The following is a 20,359-nucleotide window of genomic DNA, read 5'->3' as shown; positions in this document are numbered from 1 at the left end:
TTAAAAAACCTCTTTGAGCGCTCTTACTGACATCCAGTTTCTCCTCTTTGCTAGCGCCACCACGGACCACCTCCCTAGCTCCAGAAACCTCTGTGAGAACAAGTTGGACTTGGCTTTTCCCATCCCTGGGCTGCGGAACGTCCGCGCGAGGGCGCCCTCCCCACCGTCTGCCAGGTGACGCGCGGCGCCGTGAACGTGGCCAGTTCAGCGCAAGGCCTCCTCCCGGCCAATAGCCCCGTCACAGGTGGGCTGGACCCCAAGCCGACCTCGCCTTATTAAATTACGGAAATCGGTAAAGAAGTACATTCCCACAGTCTGCCCTCACATCCTAGCTAAGGTTCCCAGGTTTCGGGAAACCCTTCCGGCCATCCCCACAGGAAACGGAAATGGTTTCTCCCAAGCCAGCCCGCGCGATGTTAATTTCACCCGCCTAGCAAGGGGCCTTTGCGGGGGCTGCCTTCGGCTTTGCCTGCACAAATAACCAAAAGGTGTGCAACGAATAGGCCCCGAAACGTTGCCTGGTGTTTTCTAGTCAACGTGCCAGCAAGTATTATATGAACTTAAGCGGAAAGAAATCCAAGGAGTGAGACCCTGCCGCACAGGTCAGCTCCTTTCCCAGGCCTGGGCCCCAGCCTGCCTTCCCGCCTTCGCTCCGCCCCTCGTCTCCGCGCAGCTTACAGTCAGGCGGTTGCCGCGGCGATTTCCTTCCTCTCCCGACAAGATGGCCGGGGGCGAGGCAGGAGTGACTCTTGGCCAGCCGCATCTTTCGCGCCAGGATCTCGCTACTTTGGTAAGTTTTCGATCTGGGAGGATGCGAAGTGAACTTGGGAGTGGGGAAGACAGGGCCTCCAGGGTAGCTTTGAGAGGAGGCAGTGCCCGGCATGGGTAGCCCCGGAGCCAGACGTCTTAAGCCACGCAGGCGCCGCCGCCTGCAACTCGGGAGTCCCCGAGCTGGGCTGGGGAGCGTGAGGTCGTGGAACCTAAATATCATTAAGGTTTTCACTTTTGAAAGTCGTGGAAGGGGGTGTCTGCATTGTCCTCAGTGCTAATGCTGTCGACGTTGGGCGGCTTCGGGCTTCTACATTTCTAATGAATGGAGGTGTATAGTCTTGTGTAACGATGAAAGACTTTTAGAGCTTCCCAGTCATCAGAGTACACGATTGCTTACACAGGAAAAGCGTTTTAGAAGTAGGAGAGAGCTAGTCACTTGGTGACGAGCTGTAGGTCAAATGTAAGCTGAAGGGAATGTTGTGATTTGCCTTATGTACAGTGATTAAAAATAAAAGTAAAATGTTTGATTGCAGGATGTTACCAAATTGACGCCACTTTCACACGAAGTTATCAGCAGACAAGCCACAATTAATATAGGTAAGATAAGAATAACTTCTTCGAGATCTGAGTTGCTTGATCTCTGGCAAGTTTTTTTAACCTCTTCATTTGTGTGATTACCTGAATTATATGAGGATGCAGATGTTCAAATAGACGTTGAGTGCTAGTGAGCAAAGCACCTAGATTTCTTTGGGAAGCACATGTTGTCCATGCCTAGCTTACAGACTAGGTGAGAAAAAAAGATACAGATATATGAGAAGTTTAACAGCATAAGGGGATATGTAGTCATGCAGCACTTTAAGGAAGAAATAAAACTGTGGCTGTACTTGCCATACAAGGTTATTGCAAGGACAGAGTTTTTGAAAGTTTTATTTGATATCTAAGCTATTATTAAGTAGAGTATTTTTTTTTCTTAATTGACACCTAGAACTTTAGAGGAGAAGTTATGTTGACTGAGTGTAAATTTGGGGTATTTGAGAGTCTGTACAAACAGCACAGTAAAACCTAGTTAAAAGTAAGGCTCTACCATCAGGCTATTAGTGAGTTATAAGATATATGTTACTCTTGACATCATTACCATAATTAAACCTGGGTTGTTTTCTCATTTTCATGGATTCCTTTTGGTTAGGCTCATCATACCTATTTATTTCACTCTGGGAATGCTGGAAAGGTTCTGAATATATAAGATACTATATATTTTTTATTGAGGGTTTACTTTAAATTGGAGTCATTGTTGGTTTTACTTTGATAGTGAGTTATGGATTTGGGTTTTCTACTCTTAACACGTTTAAAAAATATTTGGTGCAATTGTGTACAGGTGAATTATTTTTTTGAATTTTGTAGGTACAATTGGTCATGTAGCTCATGGGAAATCTACAGTTGTAAAAGCTATTTCTGGAGTTCACACTGTCAGATTCAAAAATGAACTAGAAAGAAATATTACAATCAAGCTTGGATATGCTAATGCTAAGGTGAGCTGTGTATTGTGGACCTAGAAATTAACATTAATTGGAATGTGCAGATAACAAATCCAAATCTTCTTCTCATTGAAACTTTTAGATTTATAAACTTGATGACCCAAGTTGTCCTCGGCCAGAATGTTATAGATCCTGTGGAAGTAGTACACCTGATGAATTTCCGACAGACATTCCAGGGACCAAAGGGAACTTCAAATTAGTCAGGTGACCTCTTTGGTGCTAAAAAATACTTCATATTTTATTGTCTTGTGGTTGGTGCTCTTTGAAATATGTAACTGGGATATCAAAGGGTAAACCTAATTGCTGAATGGTTTTGTTATTTTTCCATTATTTTATGTTTTTGTTTTTGTTTTGTCCTCACCCGAGAACATTTTTTTGGTTCAGATAGAGTGGGAGGGAGAGAGACGAAGAGAGAGCGAGAGAGGGAAACATCAACATGAAAGGGACACATCGAGTGGTTGCCACCCCACACGTCCCAACCAGGTCCGGGGTAAACTGCAACCGAGGTACATGCCCTTAGCAGGAACCGAACCCAGGTTTCTCTGGACCACAGGTCAACGCTTTAACCACTGAGCCAAACCGGCCAGAGCTGTTTTTGTTTTTGTTAATCCTCACCTGAGGATATTTTTCCATTGATTTTTTTTTTTTTTTTTTTTTTTTTAGAGTGGGAGGGAGCGGAAGGAGAGAGAGAGAGAAAGAAAGAAATATCGATGTGAGAGAGACACATCAATCCGTTGCCTCCTGCACAATGCCGGGGCCAGGGATTGAACCTGCAACCCAGGTACATGCCCTTGACTGGAATTGAACCCAGAAGCCTTTGGTCCTTGGGCCAATGCTCTAATCACTGAGCAAAACTGGCCAGGGCACCATTATTTCATATTTTTATTGTCATTATTGACAATAATTTGAAAAGTCAAGTATTTAAAACTAAGATACTTATATGTAAATTCTCCAAAGGAAAAGTATTATATAAGCAGAATGGAATGGAGGGAAATAGCCTATTGGATTTAAGGGATTGTTTTTGTTGGGCTGCCTAAATTTTTTATTGTTGTTAATTCTAACTCGATATTTTTTCCATGGATTTTTATTTATTTTTAAATTTTGATTTGTATTTTTTCTTTTATTGATTTGAGAGAGAGAGACAGGGAGAGAAAGAGAGAGAAACATCGTTGAGAGAGAACATCGATGAGAGAGAACATTGATTGGCCTCCTCCTGCATGCTCCCCACTGGGGATTGGGCCCACAACCTGGACATTGAACCCACGACCTCTTGGTGCATGAGTCAACATTCAATCACTGAGCTATGCAGGCCGGGCGCCATAGATTTTTTAAGAGGGAGTGCAAGGGAGGGAGGAGGGGAAGAGAGACAGAAACATAGGGTCGAGTATGGAACCTACAGCCCAGGTATGTGCCCTTGACCAGGAATTGAATGCACAACCCTTCCGTGCAAGGGCTGACACTCAGCCAACTGAGCCACATTGGCCAGGGCCACTTAAAATTTTGATATTTTGTTTATCATGGATTTTTTGCATTAATTTTGTTATGTTTAATATTAAATTTAAATATTATTTCTCTTGATTACTAAGATTTTTGTTACCCCCCTAAATTTTGCACCCAAGGCAAGTGCTTCACTTGCCTCACCCTACTTTGGGCCCTGATCAGAGATCAGCAAACTGTTTCTCTAAAGGGCCAGATAGTAAATATTTTTTTGCTTTGCAAGTCATAGGTTCTCTGTTTTAGCCACTCAGCTCTGCTCTTGTGTTATGGCAGCAGACATAGGTAGTGTGTGCTTGAGTGTATATGGCAGTGGGCCAAATTTGGCCTAAGGGCCATAGTTTGTTGACCTCTGTTTTAGATAATGACATGTGAGCATACACTTATTTATTTACTTACTTGTTTATTTTAAATTATTTTTGCTGTTGATCCTCACCGGAGGATATATTTTTTCCATTGTTTTTTTTTTTTTTTAAAGAGAGAGTGGAAGGGAAGAGGGAGAGAGAGAGAGAGAGAGAGAGAGAGAAATATACATCCATGTGGGAGAGACACATCGATTGGTTGCCTCTCACATGCCCCCAACCAGGCATTGAACCTGCAACCCTGGTACATGCCCTTGACTGGGAATTGAACTCCTGACCCTGGTCTGCGGGCTGATTCTCTAACCACTGAGCAAAACTAGCCAAGGATATACTTTTTTGAAATAATGGTTCCGGCCCTAGCCGGTTTGGCTCAGTGATTAAAGCGCCGGCCTGCGGTCCAGAGAGACCCAGGTTTGGTTCCTGCTGGGGGCATGTACCTTGGTTGCAGTTTGTCCCCAGCCCTGGTTGGTTGTGCAGGTGGCGGCCACTTGATGTGACCCTTTCACGTCGATGTTTCTCTCTCTCTCTCTCTTCCTCTCTGTCCCTCCCACTCTATCTGAACAAAAAATGAGAAAATGTCCTCGGGTGAGGATAAAAAAAATAAGAAAAATAATAATAATGGTTCTGAATGAGTAGCATTTTTTTTAATTTTAATTTTTTATTTTTCGGAGGAAAAAAGGAAAAAGAGAAGTTGTGTATGAAGGGAGAGGTAGAGAGAGGAAGAGGAGAGATGCTGGGAGAAAGGAAGGGGACACGAAGGGTTTGGAGGAGAGGTGGAGGGAGAGGCCATGAGAAGGAAGAAGAGGAAGAGGAGGGGGCAGAGGTGCAGAAGAGGAGAGAGGAGAGGAAGGAGAAACTCGTGTGTTTTAAATTCCAGCTTTTAAAGGTGCTAGAGAAATTTTTGCCAAATTAGTTTTTAAGATGGCAGTGCCTATTTTATTAACACTGTTAGCTTTCAAATAGATGCCATTCCCTGTATACACTCTATACCATAGTTACTTTTATTGGACTTGGGAGTTTCTGGCTCTTCAGTTATTTCTAGCTATCACATAGCTAGTGTCATTTGCTTTTTAATGATCTGCTGTGATTTGACTCTCAGCGAGTAGGTAATCTTATTTCCAAGGTCTAGAAACACCAAGTCCTGTAACCACTTGACTTTATAGAAGTAAGAATTATTCTTATATTTTTATTCCTTATTCATATGTAATATTCATATTCCACATTTAAAGTGACTTAATTTGGGGGTAACTTGGCATCTTGAAGTATTGTTTAATCTTAGGACTGATTGTTGTTTCTGCATTGGTAGGCATGTTTCCTTTGTTGATTGTCCTGGCCATGATATTTTGATGGCTACTATGCTGAACGGTGCAGCAGTGATGGATGCAGCTCTTCTGTTGATTGGTAAATAATATCAGTATTGGTTTGGACAAATCCAAGATGAACTATTTAAAGGGGAACTAAGGCGAGCCATCCATTACCTAAAGGTAACATGAATGGAAACTAACATGAAATCCTGGATGACATTCCTGCCTACCAGCTATCACACAATATTAAACAAGGTAGACCTAGGGCTGATGTCTTGTGAGAATTCATATGGTAGTACATATTTTTAATAGTCAATAATTCATTTCCCATTCAGATGACATGAAATTATTATTTTAATTTAAAATCTATATATAAAAGTATGTGTATTTTTTTGTCTCTGAGCTGTCTACTGCAACGTTGATCTATAATGTTTTTATTTAGATGAGAGATAAATCTTATTCTTAGTAAATGAATTGGGGTTTTCTTTTTTCTTTTTTTTCAATATGTTTTATTGATTTTTTTTTTAGAGAGAGAGGAAAGGAGCGATAGAAACGTCAATCGGCTGCCTCCTGCATGCCCCCTACGGGGGCTCGAACCCGCAAGCTGGGCATGTGTCCAGACTGGGAATTGAACTGGGATCTTTCAGTCCATGGGATGATGCTCAATCCACTGAGCCACACCAGCCAGACTGAATTGGGGGTTTTCAAGGCTAGGGTTGTTCTGTCTTCCTTATGTGAGCTGTTAAGAGATTTTTTGTTATGGGATATAAGTCTTTTTTTTTTTAATTGATTTTTAGAGGGAGAGGAAGGGAGAGGGAGGGAAAGAAACACTGAGGGTGAAACATTGATCGGCTGCCTCCTGTACATTCCCTACTGGGAATCGAGCCTGAAACCCAGGCACGTGCCCTGAATGGGAATCCAACTGGCAACCTTTCCGTGCATGGGATGATGCCCAACCAACTGAGCCACACCAGTCAGGGTTGGGTATAATTTTTTTAAAGTATGCCAAGTGGATATAGTATAGGACACCTGAAAATAATACTCTGTTGGTTGTCTTCACAATTAGTGTTCTTCCTTCCCTTTGTTAGGAAGGAGTCTCTGATAGTTGAACTTCATAGACTCTATTAAGTGTCTTTCCCTCTTAATTACTCTCTGCCTCTCAAGAGCTTGACTAGGCTGGAATTTTTCTTTTTTTTTTTTCTTTATTGATTTTAGAGAGGAAGGGAGAGGGAGAGAGAGAGATAGAAACATTGAGAGACAACATCAACTAGCCGCCTCCTGCATATCCCCCACTGGGAGTTAGGCCCACAACTTGGGCATGTGCCCTGACCAGGAATCGAACGGGCGACCTCTTGGTGCATGGGTCGATGCTCAACCTCTGAGCCACACCTGCCGGGCAGTCTGGAACATTTCTAATACTGGATAGAGCCTTATGCCTGAGCAAAAGCTGAGGGCAGACCCCAAGATGCCAAACTTGTTGATTCCAAACTCTTTGCTTAGGACCAGCAATGGAAGCCAAGCGATGTGATATCCAGGACTTTTGCCTTGAATAGAGCTAGGGCATTCAGATGTTTTCTTTGTTGGATGCCAGCTAATTTTTTTTTTTGGTAGTAGAATACACATAACAAAATTTAATATTTTAGCCATTTAAAGTGTACAATTCGGTGGCATTAAGTACACTGACAGTATTGTACAAGCATTACCACTGTCTATTTCCAGAAAGTCTTCATTACCCCAAAAGGAAACCCTATACCCATTAAGCAGTCACTGTATTCGCCCTTCCCCCAGCCCAGCCCAGCCCAGCCCCTGGCAACCACTAATCTGCTTTCTGTCTCTTACGGATTTGTCTCTTCTGGCAAACATTTCTAGCTAATTCTTACACATTTTTTTTTTAACTCTTCATCCTTTAGCTGGCAATGAGTCTTGTCCTCAACCTCAGACTTCTGAACACCTAGCTGCTATAGAAATCATGAAACTGAAGCATATTTTGATTCTACAAAATAAAATTGATTTGGTAAAAGAAAGCCAGGCTAAAGAACAGTACGAACAGATCCTTGCATTTGTACAAGGTAAGAAGCCATAATATCTAATATATCTATGGATCACTTTGAAAACCAGGCTTAAGAACAGTACGAACATATTCTTGCATTTGTATAAGGTAAAAAGCCATAGTGTCTAATACATCTATGGATCACTCTGAGAGCCATTTAATCCAGATAACAGATGTTAAATTAACTCTTAATATAATAGATTATCTAAAACAGGGTAAACTTAGGGGTCTTAAGCCTACCTACCACTAGTGAAATCAGTGTTTCTGAATTTGATAGACGAAAGTATATTTTTACTAGCTGAAAGTTAGAAGTGAAGTTGTATTCTGGAAACTATCAATTTAAAAAGAAATCCTCCTCAGTGATAATAAAATGAACAAAAGCATTTTAAAAATAAAATAGGCCTTAAAGTATTCTTACTGAGTAGCTACTTTGAGAATTGGAACTGACAGTCATTTATTTAATGTTCATAGTCCCTTTCTCTACCAGCATAGTGTGTTTCATTTCAGGGAAGGCATGATATAATTATTGACATTCGATTCTCTCTCAGCCTTGTTTTTGTTAGAAAGGTTGACTTCTCATGAACCCAGTTCTATCATAATGAAAAAGAATAAGTCATATTGATTAAAATCTAATTCTGTTTGTTCCATTTCTTTGACCAGCCTGTTCGACACATAATTAATAAGGAGCAAATATTATATGGGCAGCAGTCTTTGATTGGCAAAGAGTCTGTAATTTTATCTTGACATTTATTGGAAAGTTAATTACATATTATTAGAAGTCTTTCAACTAGTAATATGCTCTTTCCCAGGAGTGTTACTATTTTATTCCTTTAAACAGTTTTATCATTTTAGTGTATTAAATATATTAGTATATTTTAACATTTTTTCCCTTAAAGGGAATAGTATTCATTTTTAGGAGTAAAAGCAAACAATACTGCCACCTTTCTAAACAGAATTATCACTTTCTGCCATTTGTGTGGGGATGTATACATATCTATTTTAGTAATCTTGACAGTTTCATGTAACAGGTATAGAACAAGTTTTGTAAAATTGCAGAATTCTGATTTTTTCTGAATTTGGTCATGTAGGTACAGTAGCAGAAGGTGCTCCTATTATTCCGATTTCTGCTCAGCTGAAATACAATATTGAAGTTGTCTGTGAGTACATAGTAAAGAAAATTCCAGTACCCCCAAGAGATTTTACTTCAGAACCCCGACTTATTGGTAAGTGATAGGATTTGTCTTTAACTCTTAATGTTTATATTGATTTTTTTTTAAGAGAGGAAAGGAGAGAGAGAGAATCATCGATGTGAGAGAGAAACATTGATCAGCTGCCTCCTGCACACCCCCTGCTGGGGATCGAGCCCACAGCCCGGTCATGTGCCCTGACCGGGAATTGAACTGGGACCTCTCAGTCCATGGGGCAGTGCTCAATCCATGAGCCACACTGGCTCAGCAGTCTTTGACTTTTAAATTGGATCTTTTGTACATTGGTGATTCCCGATTAAGAGTGTTTATTAGTATGTGTTTATTACTATAAATTAATGAACTTAGAGATTATATTGGCAATACTAGATTGCATTACTGGATGAGGGACAGAGTCCTGAATACAAAAGGAATTTATTTTTTTGTTAATACCCGAGGATATTTTTCCATTGATTTTTTTTTTTTTTCTTTTCCAAGAGAGTGGGAGGAAGGGAGGGAGAGAGAGAAACATCAATGTGAGAGAGACACATCTATTGGTTGCCTCCTGGACAACCCCTACTGGGGCTGGGGATCAAACCTGCAACCCAAGTACATGTTGTTGATCAGGAATCGAACCTGCAACCCTGTGGTCAATATTGGTATAATTTGATCATCTAAGCTTGTGATTTCTACACAGAGATGTAGGAGTCTTAAAAACAGACATTTGAGCCCTTTTGGGCCTTCACCCAGGACCCACCTGTGTGTTGTAGAAAGTGTTCTCTTGGGTGATTATGATTCGTACCCATTGTTAAGGAACACTGCTCTCAGAACCTAAGTGCAGGTCATGTAGTCTTAGAGTTTTGTAGTTTAAAAAATTTTTATTTCAGAAGTTGTATAATATGGAGGTATATAAAGAAAATGAAAAGAGTCTGAAATCTCCCTGTTCGGGAATTGAACTTGAGACCCTTCAGTCCATGGGCTGACGCTCTAACCACTGAGAAAACTGGCCAGGGCAATGAATTTTTAAGTTATTTCCATTTTTCCATCCAAAGTAAGGCTGTAATAAACTTAATTGGAGTAATATTAGATTTTGTCACAAAGTCACCCCTATGGTGTAAATCTTGCGTGTTTGCTATTTTAGGGAAGTTAACGTAGAAAGTAATATTTCATCTAAAGTTAAAATATACAAAATTGGCTTTAATTTGTTTTTTTTTTAGTTATTAGATCCTTTGATGTCAACAAACCTGGCTGTGAAGTCGATGACCTAAAGGGGGGTGTAGCTGGTGGTAGTATTCTAAAAGGAGTGTTAAAGGTAAATTGGATTTTGGTTGTGTTTTGCTTTGTTTTTTTAATTGGGATAATACTGGTTAATAACATTATTTAAATTTCAGGTTTTTACAACTTTATAATACAACATCTGTATACTTACTCCATTGTGTGCTTACCACCCAAAGTCTATAGGTTGTTGTGTTTTGGTTTTGTTTGGTTTTTCCCTGGTCTTTTTTCCTTTTTAGTTTTTTTTTTTTTCAATTACAGTTTATGTTCAATATTATTCTGTATTAGTTTCAAATGTACAGCAAAGCGGTTAGAAAACCATGTACTTGTCTTAATCAGGAAAACAATATGGATATTTCAAATTGAAAAATAATTTTTTTTTCTAAAACATGAAACTTAAAAAATTTTATTGATTGATTTTAGAGGGAAAAAGAGAGAGACAGACATCAGTTTGTTGTTTCACTTATTTATGCGTTGATTATTCATTGGTTGATTTCTATGTGTCCTGACCAGGAATCAAACCTGCAACATTGGTGTATTGGGATGACTCTCTAACCAAGTGAGCTACCTGGTTAGGGCAAAATTTTTTCATGGTATCTAGTACTTGATATGTCTTTTTTAAATATGTTTTTATCGATTTTTTTGTTAAGAGAGAAAGGAAGGGAGAGAGACATAGAAACATAGATGTGAGAGAGAAACATCTATCAGCTGCCTCCTGCATGCCCCGTACTGGGGATCAAGCCTGCAACCCGGGCATGTGCCCTGACCGGGAATCAAATCGGGTCCTCACAGTCTGTGGATGATGCTTAATCCACTGAGCCACATTGGCTGGGCTAGATGTCTTTTTTAAATCCTCACCTGAGGACATTTTTCCATTTTTTGTTCAGATAGAGTGGGAGGGAGGGGGAGAGAGAGAGAGAGAGAGAGAGAGAGAGAGAGAGAGAGAGAGACATCGACGTGAAAGGGACACATTGAGTGGCTGCCACCCGCACAACCCAACCAGGGCCGGGGACAAACTGCAACCGAGGTACGTGCCCTTAGTGGGAACCGAACCCAGGTCTCTCTGGACCGCAGGCCGATGCTCTAACCACTGAGCAAAACTTTTTATATTAGGTTTTTTGAGTGTGTCTGACCTCTTAACTTTATAGGTACCTGGTAAGGATGGAGCACATTTTTTATGGGGATGGGCTTATGTGGTAGGTGGTTCGAAACAGTTGGATAGGACTTTTTATGTGTAAATAGGAATTGTGTTGTCCCTAATTCTAATTGCAGTAATTCTAATTACTAATTTATCTTTTACAGGTGGGCCAGGAGATTGAAGTCAGACCTGGTATTGTTTCCAAAGATAGTGAAGGAAAACTCATGTGTAAACCAATCTTTTCCAAAATTGTATCACTGTTTGCGGAACATAATGATCTTCAGTATGCTGCTCCAGGAGGTCTTATTGGTAAAGATTTTCCTCTCATTGCTATGCTTTTCTTTAAGATTTTTAAAATTAATATTTAGAGAGACAGGAAGGGAGAGGGAGAGAGAAACCTTGATGTGAGAGTGAAACATCAATTGGCTGCATCCTGCATTCCCCCTACCAGGGATAGAGACCACAACCCTGGCATGTGCCCTGACTAGGAGTCTAACTGGCAGCCTTTCAGTGCACGAGATGACACCCAATCAGCTGAGCCACACCAGCCAGGGCACATCCCTACACTTTTTATTTGTGTATATTCATGGTACTTTTCATGGGAAATAGATTACCCAGAAAGATATATTATAGATTTTTCTCTTTTTTTAATCCTCACCCAAGGACATTTTTCCATTTTTTGTTCAGATAGAGTGGGAGGGAGAGAGAGAAAGAGAGAGAAACATCGATGCGAAAGGGACACATCGAGTGGCTGCCACCCGCACGACCCAACCAGAGCCGGGGACAAACTGCAACCAAGGCAAGTGCCCCTAGTGGGAACCGAACCCGGGTCTCTCCAGACCATAGGCCGACGCTCTAACCGCTGAGCCAAACTGGCCAGGGCTAGATATTTCTTTTTTTAATCCTCACCTGAGGATATGTTTTTCATTGATTTTAGAGAAAGAGGAAGGGAGAGGGAGAGAGAGAAACATTGATATGAGAGAGAAACATTAATCTGTTGACTCCTGTACTCACCCTGACCAGGATTGAACCCATAACCTGGGTATGTGCCCTGACCAGTTATCAAATCCATGACTCTTCAGTACATGGAATGACGCTCTAACCAACCAAGCCAAACTGGCCAGGGCAGTATGTTATGGATTTTTAATTGGATATTTAAATAATTTAATGGGGTGGGAGCAACACACATGTAGTTAAAGTGTTGATTTAGGTCTTAAGGTGAGTTCATGTTTTTTCAAAAAATTATTTTTAAGCATAAAAAAAATACATTTTGGCCCTGGCCTGTTTGGCTCAGTGGTTAGAATATTGGCCCTCTGACCAAAGAGTCTCAGGTTCGATTCCCAGTCAAGGGCACGTACCTTGGTTACAGATTTGATCCCTGGCCCCAGTCAGGGCTGTGCAGGAGGCAACCAATCGATGTGTCTCTATCTCATTGATGTTTCTCTCTACCTCCTTTCATCCGTCCCACTCTATCTAAATGTCAATGGGAAAATATCCTATAAATAAATAATAAATAAAAATTTTGTACAAAAAGAACACATATTGACATAGTATATAAAGCAGCTCATTTTTATCAATAACAAAATAAGTTTTATGACCTGGTATTTTAAAATACCTAACTATACCTGGGGTGGGGTGTGCATCTACACAGTTTGGAAAGTAGCGAGCAGTTGTTTTGGGGTTTTTTTTTGTTTTGTTTTTTTGTTCTTTTTTTTTTTTATCCTCACCCGAGGACATTTTTCCATTTTTTTGTTCAGATAGAGTGGGAGGGAGAGAGAGAGAGAAACATCGACGTGAAAGGGACACATTGAGTGGCTGCCACCCGCGTGACCAACCAGGGCCGGGGACAAACTGCAACCGAGGTACATGTTCCTAGCGGGAACCGAACCCGGGTCTCCCTGGACCACAGGCCGATGCTCTTACCGCTGAGCCAGACTGGTTTGGGTATGAGCAGTTGTTTTTAATGTATGTTTTACAAATGGAAAGTCACCTACAAATGTCAGTTGAATCATATTTACACTGAGGTGGAATTAGAAGATAACTTTCATCCTGGCTGGTTTGGCTCAGCACTTAAGAGCATCAGCCTTTGGACCAAAGAGTCACAGCTTCAATTCTGGTCAAGGGCACATACCTCGGTTGCAGTTTGGTCCGGTCCCTGGCCGGTATCATGCAGGAGACAGCCAGTTGATGTGTCTCTCTCTCCTCCTCCCTCCCTCCTTCCCACTCTAGCTGAAGATAAAAGGGAAAATATCCTCTGGTGAGGATTTGAAAAAAAAATCTTTTTTTAAAAAGGAAGATAACTTCCATTGTGTGCTAATTACTGAGATAATTTATGGATTTTCTGGTTCCTTACAATTTAGTGTATTACCAGATATCCATAAAAAGGCAAGGTTAAGTGAGAATTAGAAATATTGTGCCTTTGGATTAAAGAAGAAAATGTTTGGTGAAGAAGGAATTTGACTTTTGGGTCTGTGGATTTTGGCTGTATAATTCACTTTTCTACTTTATCCTATAACTAAGAATTTACTGTATATGATATTTTATAAACAAGGAAACTCCAGAAACGTTTTTTAAAATTTAACTTATGGAACCTTCAAACCCAAAAATAGAGAGAATGATCTAATGATAACTCTCATATAGCCACCACCCAGCTTCAACAATTACCAATACTTTCCCATCTTGCTTCCTCTTTATATATCTTTCCCTCTCCTCCTCGGAAAATACACTGCTAAAATATTTTGAAGTGGATCCTAGGAATCATATATGAAATCTTTAAGCTATCGTTCTCATTGTTGTTAATCCTCACTTGAGGATACTTTTCCATTGATTTTTTTAGAGAGAGTGAAAGAGAGAGAGAAACATCAATGTGAGAGATACACATCCATTGGTGGTCTCCCACACGACCCAGACTGAGGCCAGGGATCATACCTGCAATGCAGGTACATGCCCTTGACTTGGAATTGAACCCAAGACCCTTAGGTTATCGAGCTGATGCTCTAAACTGGTGAGCCAAACCAGCTAGGGCTTTAAGCTATCTTTTTGATCAGCCTTCCAGGGGAGAAATGGCAGGCAGATATTCTGCACACTATTCATTAATTTTGTATCTTCAACCTTTATTAAGAATAGTCAGCCCTGCCCTGGCCGGTTTGGCTCAGCGGTTGGAGCGTCGGCCTGCGGTACAGAGAGACCCGGGTTCGGTTCCCGCTAAGGGCACGTACCTCGGTTGCAGTTTGTCCCCGGCCCTGGTTGGTCGTGAGGGTGGCAGCCACTCGATGTGTCCCTTCACATCGATGTTTCTCTCTCTCTCTCTTCCTCTCTTTCCCTCCCACTCTATCAGAACAAAAAATGGAAAAATGTCCTCGGGTGAGGATTAAAAAAAAGAATAGTCAGCCCTGGCTAGTTTGACTCAGCGGTACAGCGTCAGCCTGCGGTCCAGAGAGACCCGGGTTCGGTTCCCGCTAAGGGCATGTACCTCAGTTGCAGTTTGTCCCTGGTCCTGTTTGGTTGTGCAGGTGGCAGCCAGTCGATGTGTCCCTTTCACGTCAATGTTTCTCTCTCTCTCTCTCTCTCTCTCTCTCTCTCTCTCTCTCCTCCTCCTCCTCCTCCTCCTCCTCTCTCTCTCCCTCCCTCTCTCTCCCTCTCTCTCCCTCTCTCCCTCTCTCTCCCTTTCTCCCTCTCTCCCTCTCTCTCTTCCTCTCTCTTCCTCCCTCTCTCCCTCCCCATTCTATCTGAACAAAAAATGGAAAAATGTCCTCGGGTGAAGATTTAAAAAAAAAAAGAATAGTCAGACGTGCCCTGGCTCAGTAGTTAGAGCGTCGGCCTGTGGACCAAAGAGTCCCGGGTTCGATTCCAGCTAAGGGTACGTACCTCGGTTGTGGTTCATCCCTGGCCCCAGTTGGTGCTGTGCGGTGGCAACCAGTCGATGTGTCTCTCTCATATCGATGTTTCTCTTTCTCTCTGCCTCCCACTCTGTCCGAAGATAAATGTAAAAATATCCTCAGGTGAGGATAAAAAAAAAAAAAAGAATCGTCAGATGCGCCCAGCAGGTGTGGCTCAGTGGATTGAGTGTTGTCGTCCCTTGGACTAAGAGAACCCGGTTTGATTCCCAGTCAGGGCACATGCCCAGGTTGCAGGATTGATCCCCAGTAGGAGGTGTGCAGGAGGCAGCTGATCAATGTTTCTCACTCGCATCGATGTTTCTATCTCCCTTCCTCCCTCTGTAAAAAAAAATCAATAAAACCATATTTGGGGGAAAAAAAAGAATAATCAGACGCATTTTTTAGTTAGGCCATTATCTCTTTGCCTTTCGTTTGGAATTTAAATCAAGAGAGTCTTTCTGTTTTCAAATGCTCAACTAACCTGTGAGTTTACAATTGTTCCTTTTGACAAAACAAGTACATTGTCCCACCTATGTAGTTGTTTCATGACTATGAAACTATGTGTGTATTAAAATGTATAGGTATGTGCTGTACCTGTTTGAGTAAGTTTTGGGGTAAACAGCTTTGTAGGGAAAAAATTGGAATATATATATCTGTGTGTATATATGTATAAATATATATAATCTTATTTTATATATACATGTAAAATTTTATACATATTTATTTATACATATAAAATGTAATCTTATTTTATATCAGGAGTTGGAACAAAGATCGACCCTACTTTGTGCCGGGCCGACAGAATGGTGGGGCAGGTACTTGGTGCAGTTGGAGCTTTACCTGAGATCTTCACAGAACTGGAAATCTCCTATTTCCTGCTTAGACGGCTTCTAGGTGTACGCACTGAAGGAGACAAAAAAGCAGCAAAAGTAAGTGCTTTCTGTAATTCCTATTTCAAAAAAAAAATGACAATGATGTGAAGACCAGTTTTGCAGTTAGCATAGGATTAAAAAAATAAAAGATGAATACATTTAACTTCTTGAAAATTGAGAATTTTGCTATGGCAGTCAGTTTAAAGTGAAACCAAACAAAACAGGGAAAAATATGTCACATATGAAAATAATTTAGTCTTATTATCCGTTTGAACTTTTTTTTTTAATTCTCACCCGAGGACATTTTTGCATTTATCATCAGATAGGGAGGAAGAGAGAGAGAAACGTCAATGTGAGAGAAACACATCGACTGGTTGCCACCCACCCGACCCCAACTGGGGCTGGGGACAAACTGCAACCGGGGTACGTGCCCTCAGTGGGAACTGAACCTGGGTCTTTCTGGTCTGCAGGCCGATGCTCTAACCACTGATCCAAACTGGCCAGGGCCATTTGATTTTTTAAAAACTCTCGGTAAGATTACATTGGCAGAGATGGAAAGTTGTTGACATCTGTTGGTAAGGATGTAAGAAAATAAGCAGTAATTTTTGGAAAACATTTATCACAATTTTGGGGGTTATTTTTCCCCAATTTATTTCCCTAGGTGCAAAAGTTGTCTAAGAATGAAGTGCTCATGGTGAACATAGGATCCCTGTCAACTGGAGGAAGAGTTAGTGCAGTCAAGGCCGATTTGGGCAAAATTGTTTTGACTAATCCTGTGTGCACAGAAGTAGGAGAAAAAATTGCTCTTAGCCGAAGAGTTGAGAAACACTGGCGGTAAGTTTTTTTGTTTTTTATTCTCAACTGAGGACATTTATGCATTTTATCTTCAGATAGAGTGGGAGGGAGAGGGGGGTGGAGAAGAGAGAGAGAAACATCGGTGTGAGAGAGATACACTGAGTGGTACTGGCGGTAAGTTTATTAGCCTTTGTCACTGTCTCATAAAGAAGACACAATCAGTTTCCTTAAGTTCTTGGTGGTATACATGCACACTTTTCCTTGAACACATTTATTGCGGCTTTAACTCTCAACTATTTAGATGCCTTTGAAATCTGTATTTCTAGCCCTGATTTGTGGTAGACACCAATGAATTTGGTTCAGTATTTCCCTTGTCTATGGCTTTTTCAAACTTTCATTTGGAAATCAAACTTAACAGAAAAATTACAAGAGTTGTCCACAGAACTCCTGTATTCCCTTTACTTTTTTTTTTTTTTTTTGTACGTGCCCCTAGCGGGAACTGAACTCGGGACTCTCCGGTCCGCAGGCCGACGCTCCAACCGCTGAGCCAAACCGGCCAGGGCTTGTATTCCCTTTTCTTAAACGCACATTTTATTTGCATATATACACATAAACTTTTCCGAACCATTTGAGGAGTAGGTTGTATATAATCATGCCCCTTGATCTCTTAATACTTAAGTGTATATTTCCTGAAAACAAAGATATTCTCTCATATAACCACTTAAACTTACCATGAATAAAATACTGAAATCTATAATCCATATTCCAGTTTTATTGCTTGTCTCAATAATACCCGTTATGTCCCTCAAGTCTGGGATCATGCATTGCATTTAGTTTTCATGTCTCTTTGATCTCTAATCTGGAACTTCCTCAGCCTTTCTTTGTCTTGACATTGACAGCTTTGAAGAATACAAGCTAGTTACTTTATAGACTTCCTCAGTTTGGGTTTATTTGATGTTTCCTAAGATTAGATTCAGGTTTTGTATTCTTGGCTAGAATACTTATATAGGTGGTGATGTCTCCTCAGGGAATCACTAAAATTGTTCCAAGAAATTAGAACATTTGAATGTTCTAAATTAGAACCTACGTGTAGGTGGGTTTTCTAGGAGCTACTGTTGAGGTAGTTATCCAGCCTTGTCATTGATTTTAGCAGACATTGGAAGAGTGAGCAGAGGTCCCTCTGCTGTTGAGAGTAATCTGCCAATAGACTATCTAGTCCTTTACTTCTCTTAATTTCCTTAACCAGCTAAGGTGATGGTAAAGCCATTGTGATGTGCTGAGGCGCCATGAATGATTTTAAAAAAAAAAAAGCTTTTTTTTTTTTCCCATGGAGAAAAGGATAGAGAATGAGATTTTTTATCCTCACCCGAGGACATTTTTCCATATTTTGTTCAGGTAGAGTGGGAGGGGGAGAGAGGAAGAGAGAGAAACGAGAATGAGATTTTTAAAAAATAGCAGGCTGAGGAGGGGTTTTGTGTTAGCATGATTCCTTAGGTGGGTGGTTCTTGGTGGCTCTGAAGGAATAGGTATATTTTGATATAGTGAAGATGAGCATATTTATAGTAGCAACGGTCTTTTGGGGTTTTTTTTTCTGTCATTGATTCTGACTAGAGCCCATCTCTCTGGGTCTAAGAATCTAAGACAATGGTGTGCGCTTTCTTTATGGAGGAGCAGGTTTCGGAAACATTCAGATCGAGCAGATAGGCAAGTAAAACCAGTTATGTCAAATGATTGTGTGGTAATGATATTGAAAAGATGAAAACTCACAGTTTCTTTTCTTTTCAATTTGCAGTTTAATTGGTTGGGGTCAAATAAGAAGAGGAGTGACAATCAAACCAACAGTAGATGATGACTGAAGAATTTCAATCAAGTCAGATTTTCTATTATCAATTTAGCGATATATTTTCAGAGCAGTGCTACAGTGAATTTCATCTTAGTAGCAGTTATTCTAATTTTTTGGTGATGCATATGTAACCTCTAGTACTGAAATGGGGTCTATAATAATTGAAAATATTATTGGATTGAACCTATCAGAAATTAATCATTCCTGAATAATGTCTAATTTCTACATCACTGCTGATTTGAAATGAAACTGCTATAATTAGATTTTGCTGTAACACATGTACTACCAAACCTGTTTGAAATAAAATTTTTCTTCTTATTTTCATGATTCATCTTTGAGTAGCTCCAGGCTTGAAAGGATTATTACATCAGTATAAACTTGGAGATATAAATTCTTGAGGACCAGCTTCCCTTTGCCTCATATTTTATGGTGCTTTATCTTAGCAATTTTGCGTAAAAAGAAATGAATAGGTTCAAATAAAATTATCTTTTAGAGCATGAGTGCTGTTTCCATGGACACCTTTCTCTCCTCTCTATTTTCCTGGACTGGAACACAGGAAACTAGAGCCAGAAGTTCTCACTCTCTCCCTATGAAACCCGGCAGTTGTTTCTGTGTTGGTTGACACCTGAAATCCAACAGCCTTCTCCCATTGGAAAATACTGTTACATGAGGTGATTCTAGATAAGTAACAAAGATCTTTCCAGGCCTTATTTTATAAAATTCTAATATTAGTAATTTAAAAAAATATATTAGTAATCATTGGACCTTTCAAGAGATAAAAGATGTTTGAAAGCAGTGAGTGTGCCCTTTGATTTTTAACTTATTTTCCATGTTCATGCACTTTTCCTGTGCTGTGCTTTTTTATTTTCACTTATTTTTTGTTTCATAAGATTTTTTTAGAGCAGTGGTTCTCAACTCTGACCGACATTAGAATTGCTAGAGAAACTTTAAAAAAAGATAGATGTCCCACAGAGATTCTGATTTAATTGGCTTGGGGTGGAGCCCAGGCATTGACGTTTTTAAAAACTCCCCAGTGTTGAGAAACAAGTTTAGAGTTGAGAAGTAGATGTATCAGATTACACAGAATCTGAGTGTTGGTAGTTTGATAATACTCTCATTTGCTTTTCTTAAATTTGCATTTTATGTGGGACTTGATGCTGTAGTCATAATAGTTTGCTCTTTTGGGCATTGAAGCTGGTGATTTGTAGATGCTTAGAAGCTGTGGCTATGAGTTGTGTAAGTTGATACGTTTTGAGGAAGCATATTAATGTTACATACTTGACTTTGAAGGGTTGTGTTGTCATGTGGAACACATTTAAATAAAGGTTCTAATCCAAACACTAATTTTATTTTATTGTTTTATCCTCACCCGAGGACATTCTTCCATTTTTTGTTCAGATAGAGTGGGGGTGGGGGAGACAGAGAGAAACATCAACGCGAAAGGGACACATCGAGTGGCTGCCACCTGCATGACCCAACCAGGGCCGGGGACAAACTGTAACTGAGGTACATGCCCTTAGCGGGAACCGAACCTGGGTCTCTCTGGACCGCAGGCCGACACTCTAACCTCTGAGCCCAACTGGCCAGGGCCAAACATTAATTTAATTTATTTTATTTTATTTATTATTTTTTTTAATCCTCACCCGAGGACATTTTTTTCATTTTTTGTTCAGATAGAGCGGAGGGAGAGAGAGAAAGAAACATTGACGTGAAAGGTACACATCAAGTGGCTGCCACCCACACAACCCAACCAGGGTGGGGAACAAACTGCAACCGAGGTATATGCCCTTAGCGGAAACCGAACCTGGGTCTCTCTGGACCACAGGCTGACGCTCTAACCCCTGAGCCAAACCGGCCA

General features: G+C 40.5%; 1 protein-coding gene across 1 annotated transcript; it reads left to right on the top strand.

Moving 5' to 3' along the window:
• The first annotated feature begins 669 nt into the window (after window positions 1-669).
• On the top strand, window positions 670-19,679 carry EIF2S3 (eukaryotic translation initiation factor 2 subunit gamma). Its single transcript, XM_036271348.1, has 12 exons — window positions 670-790; window positions 1,305-1,368; window positions 2,173-2,300; window positions 2,389-2,510; window positions 5,469-5,563; window positions 7,377-7,535; window positions 8,605-8,739; window positions 9,918-10,012; window positions 11,278-11,422; window positions 15,751-15,920; window positions 16,525-16,697; window positions 18,451-19,679. Exons 1-12 carry the CDS (start codon window positions 722-724, stop codon window positions 18,512-18,514), a joined length of 1,419 nt encoding a protein of 472 aa, XP_036127241.1. The 5' UTR covers window positions 670-721; the 3' UTR covers window positions 18,515-19,679.
• Window positions 19,680-20,359: the final 680 nt, after the last annotated feature.

The sequence above is a fragment of the Molossus molossus genome, unplaced genomic scaffold, assembly GCF_014108415.1.
Source record: "Molossus molossus isolate mMolMol1 unplaced genomic scaffold, mMolMol1.p scaffold_m16_p_2, whole genome shotgun sequence".
Lineage (NCBI taxonomy): Eukaryota > Metazoa > Chordata > Mammalia > Chiroptera > Molossidae > Molossus > Molossus molossus.
This window is presented reverse-complemented; position numbering and strand designations above follow the sequence as displayed.

What these genes read in the sequence shown, in the direction of transcription:
- EIF2S3 (XM_036271348.1), top strand. Translation starts at nt 722, where the DNA reads ATGGCCGGGGGCGAGGCAGGAGTGACTCTTGGCCAGCCGCATCTTTCG. An exon ending in TGCTCCAGGAGGTCTTATTG is followed by an intron (nt 11,423 to 15,750) that starts GTAAAGATTTTC and finishes ATTTTATATCAG; the next exon opens with GAGTTGGAACAAAGATCGAC. An exon ending in GAGACAAAAAAGCAGCAAAA is followed by an intron (nt 15,921 to 16,524) that starts GTAAGTGCTTTC and finishes TTATTTCCCTAG; the next exon opens with GTGCAAAAGTTGTCTAAGAA.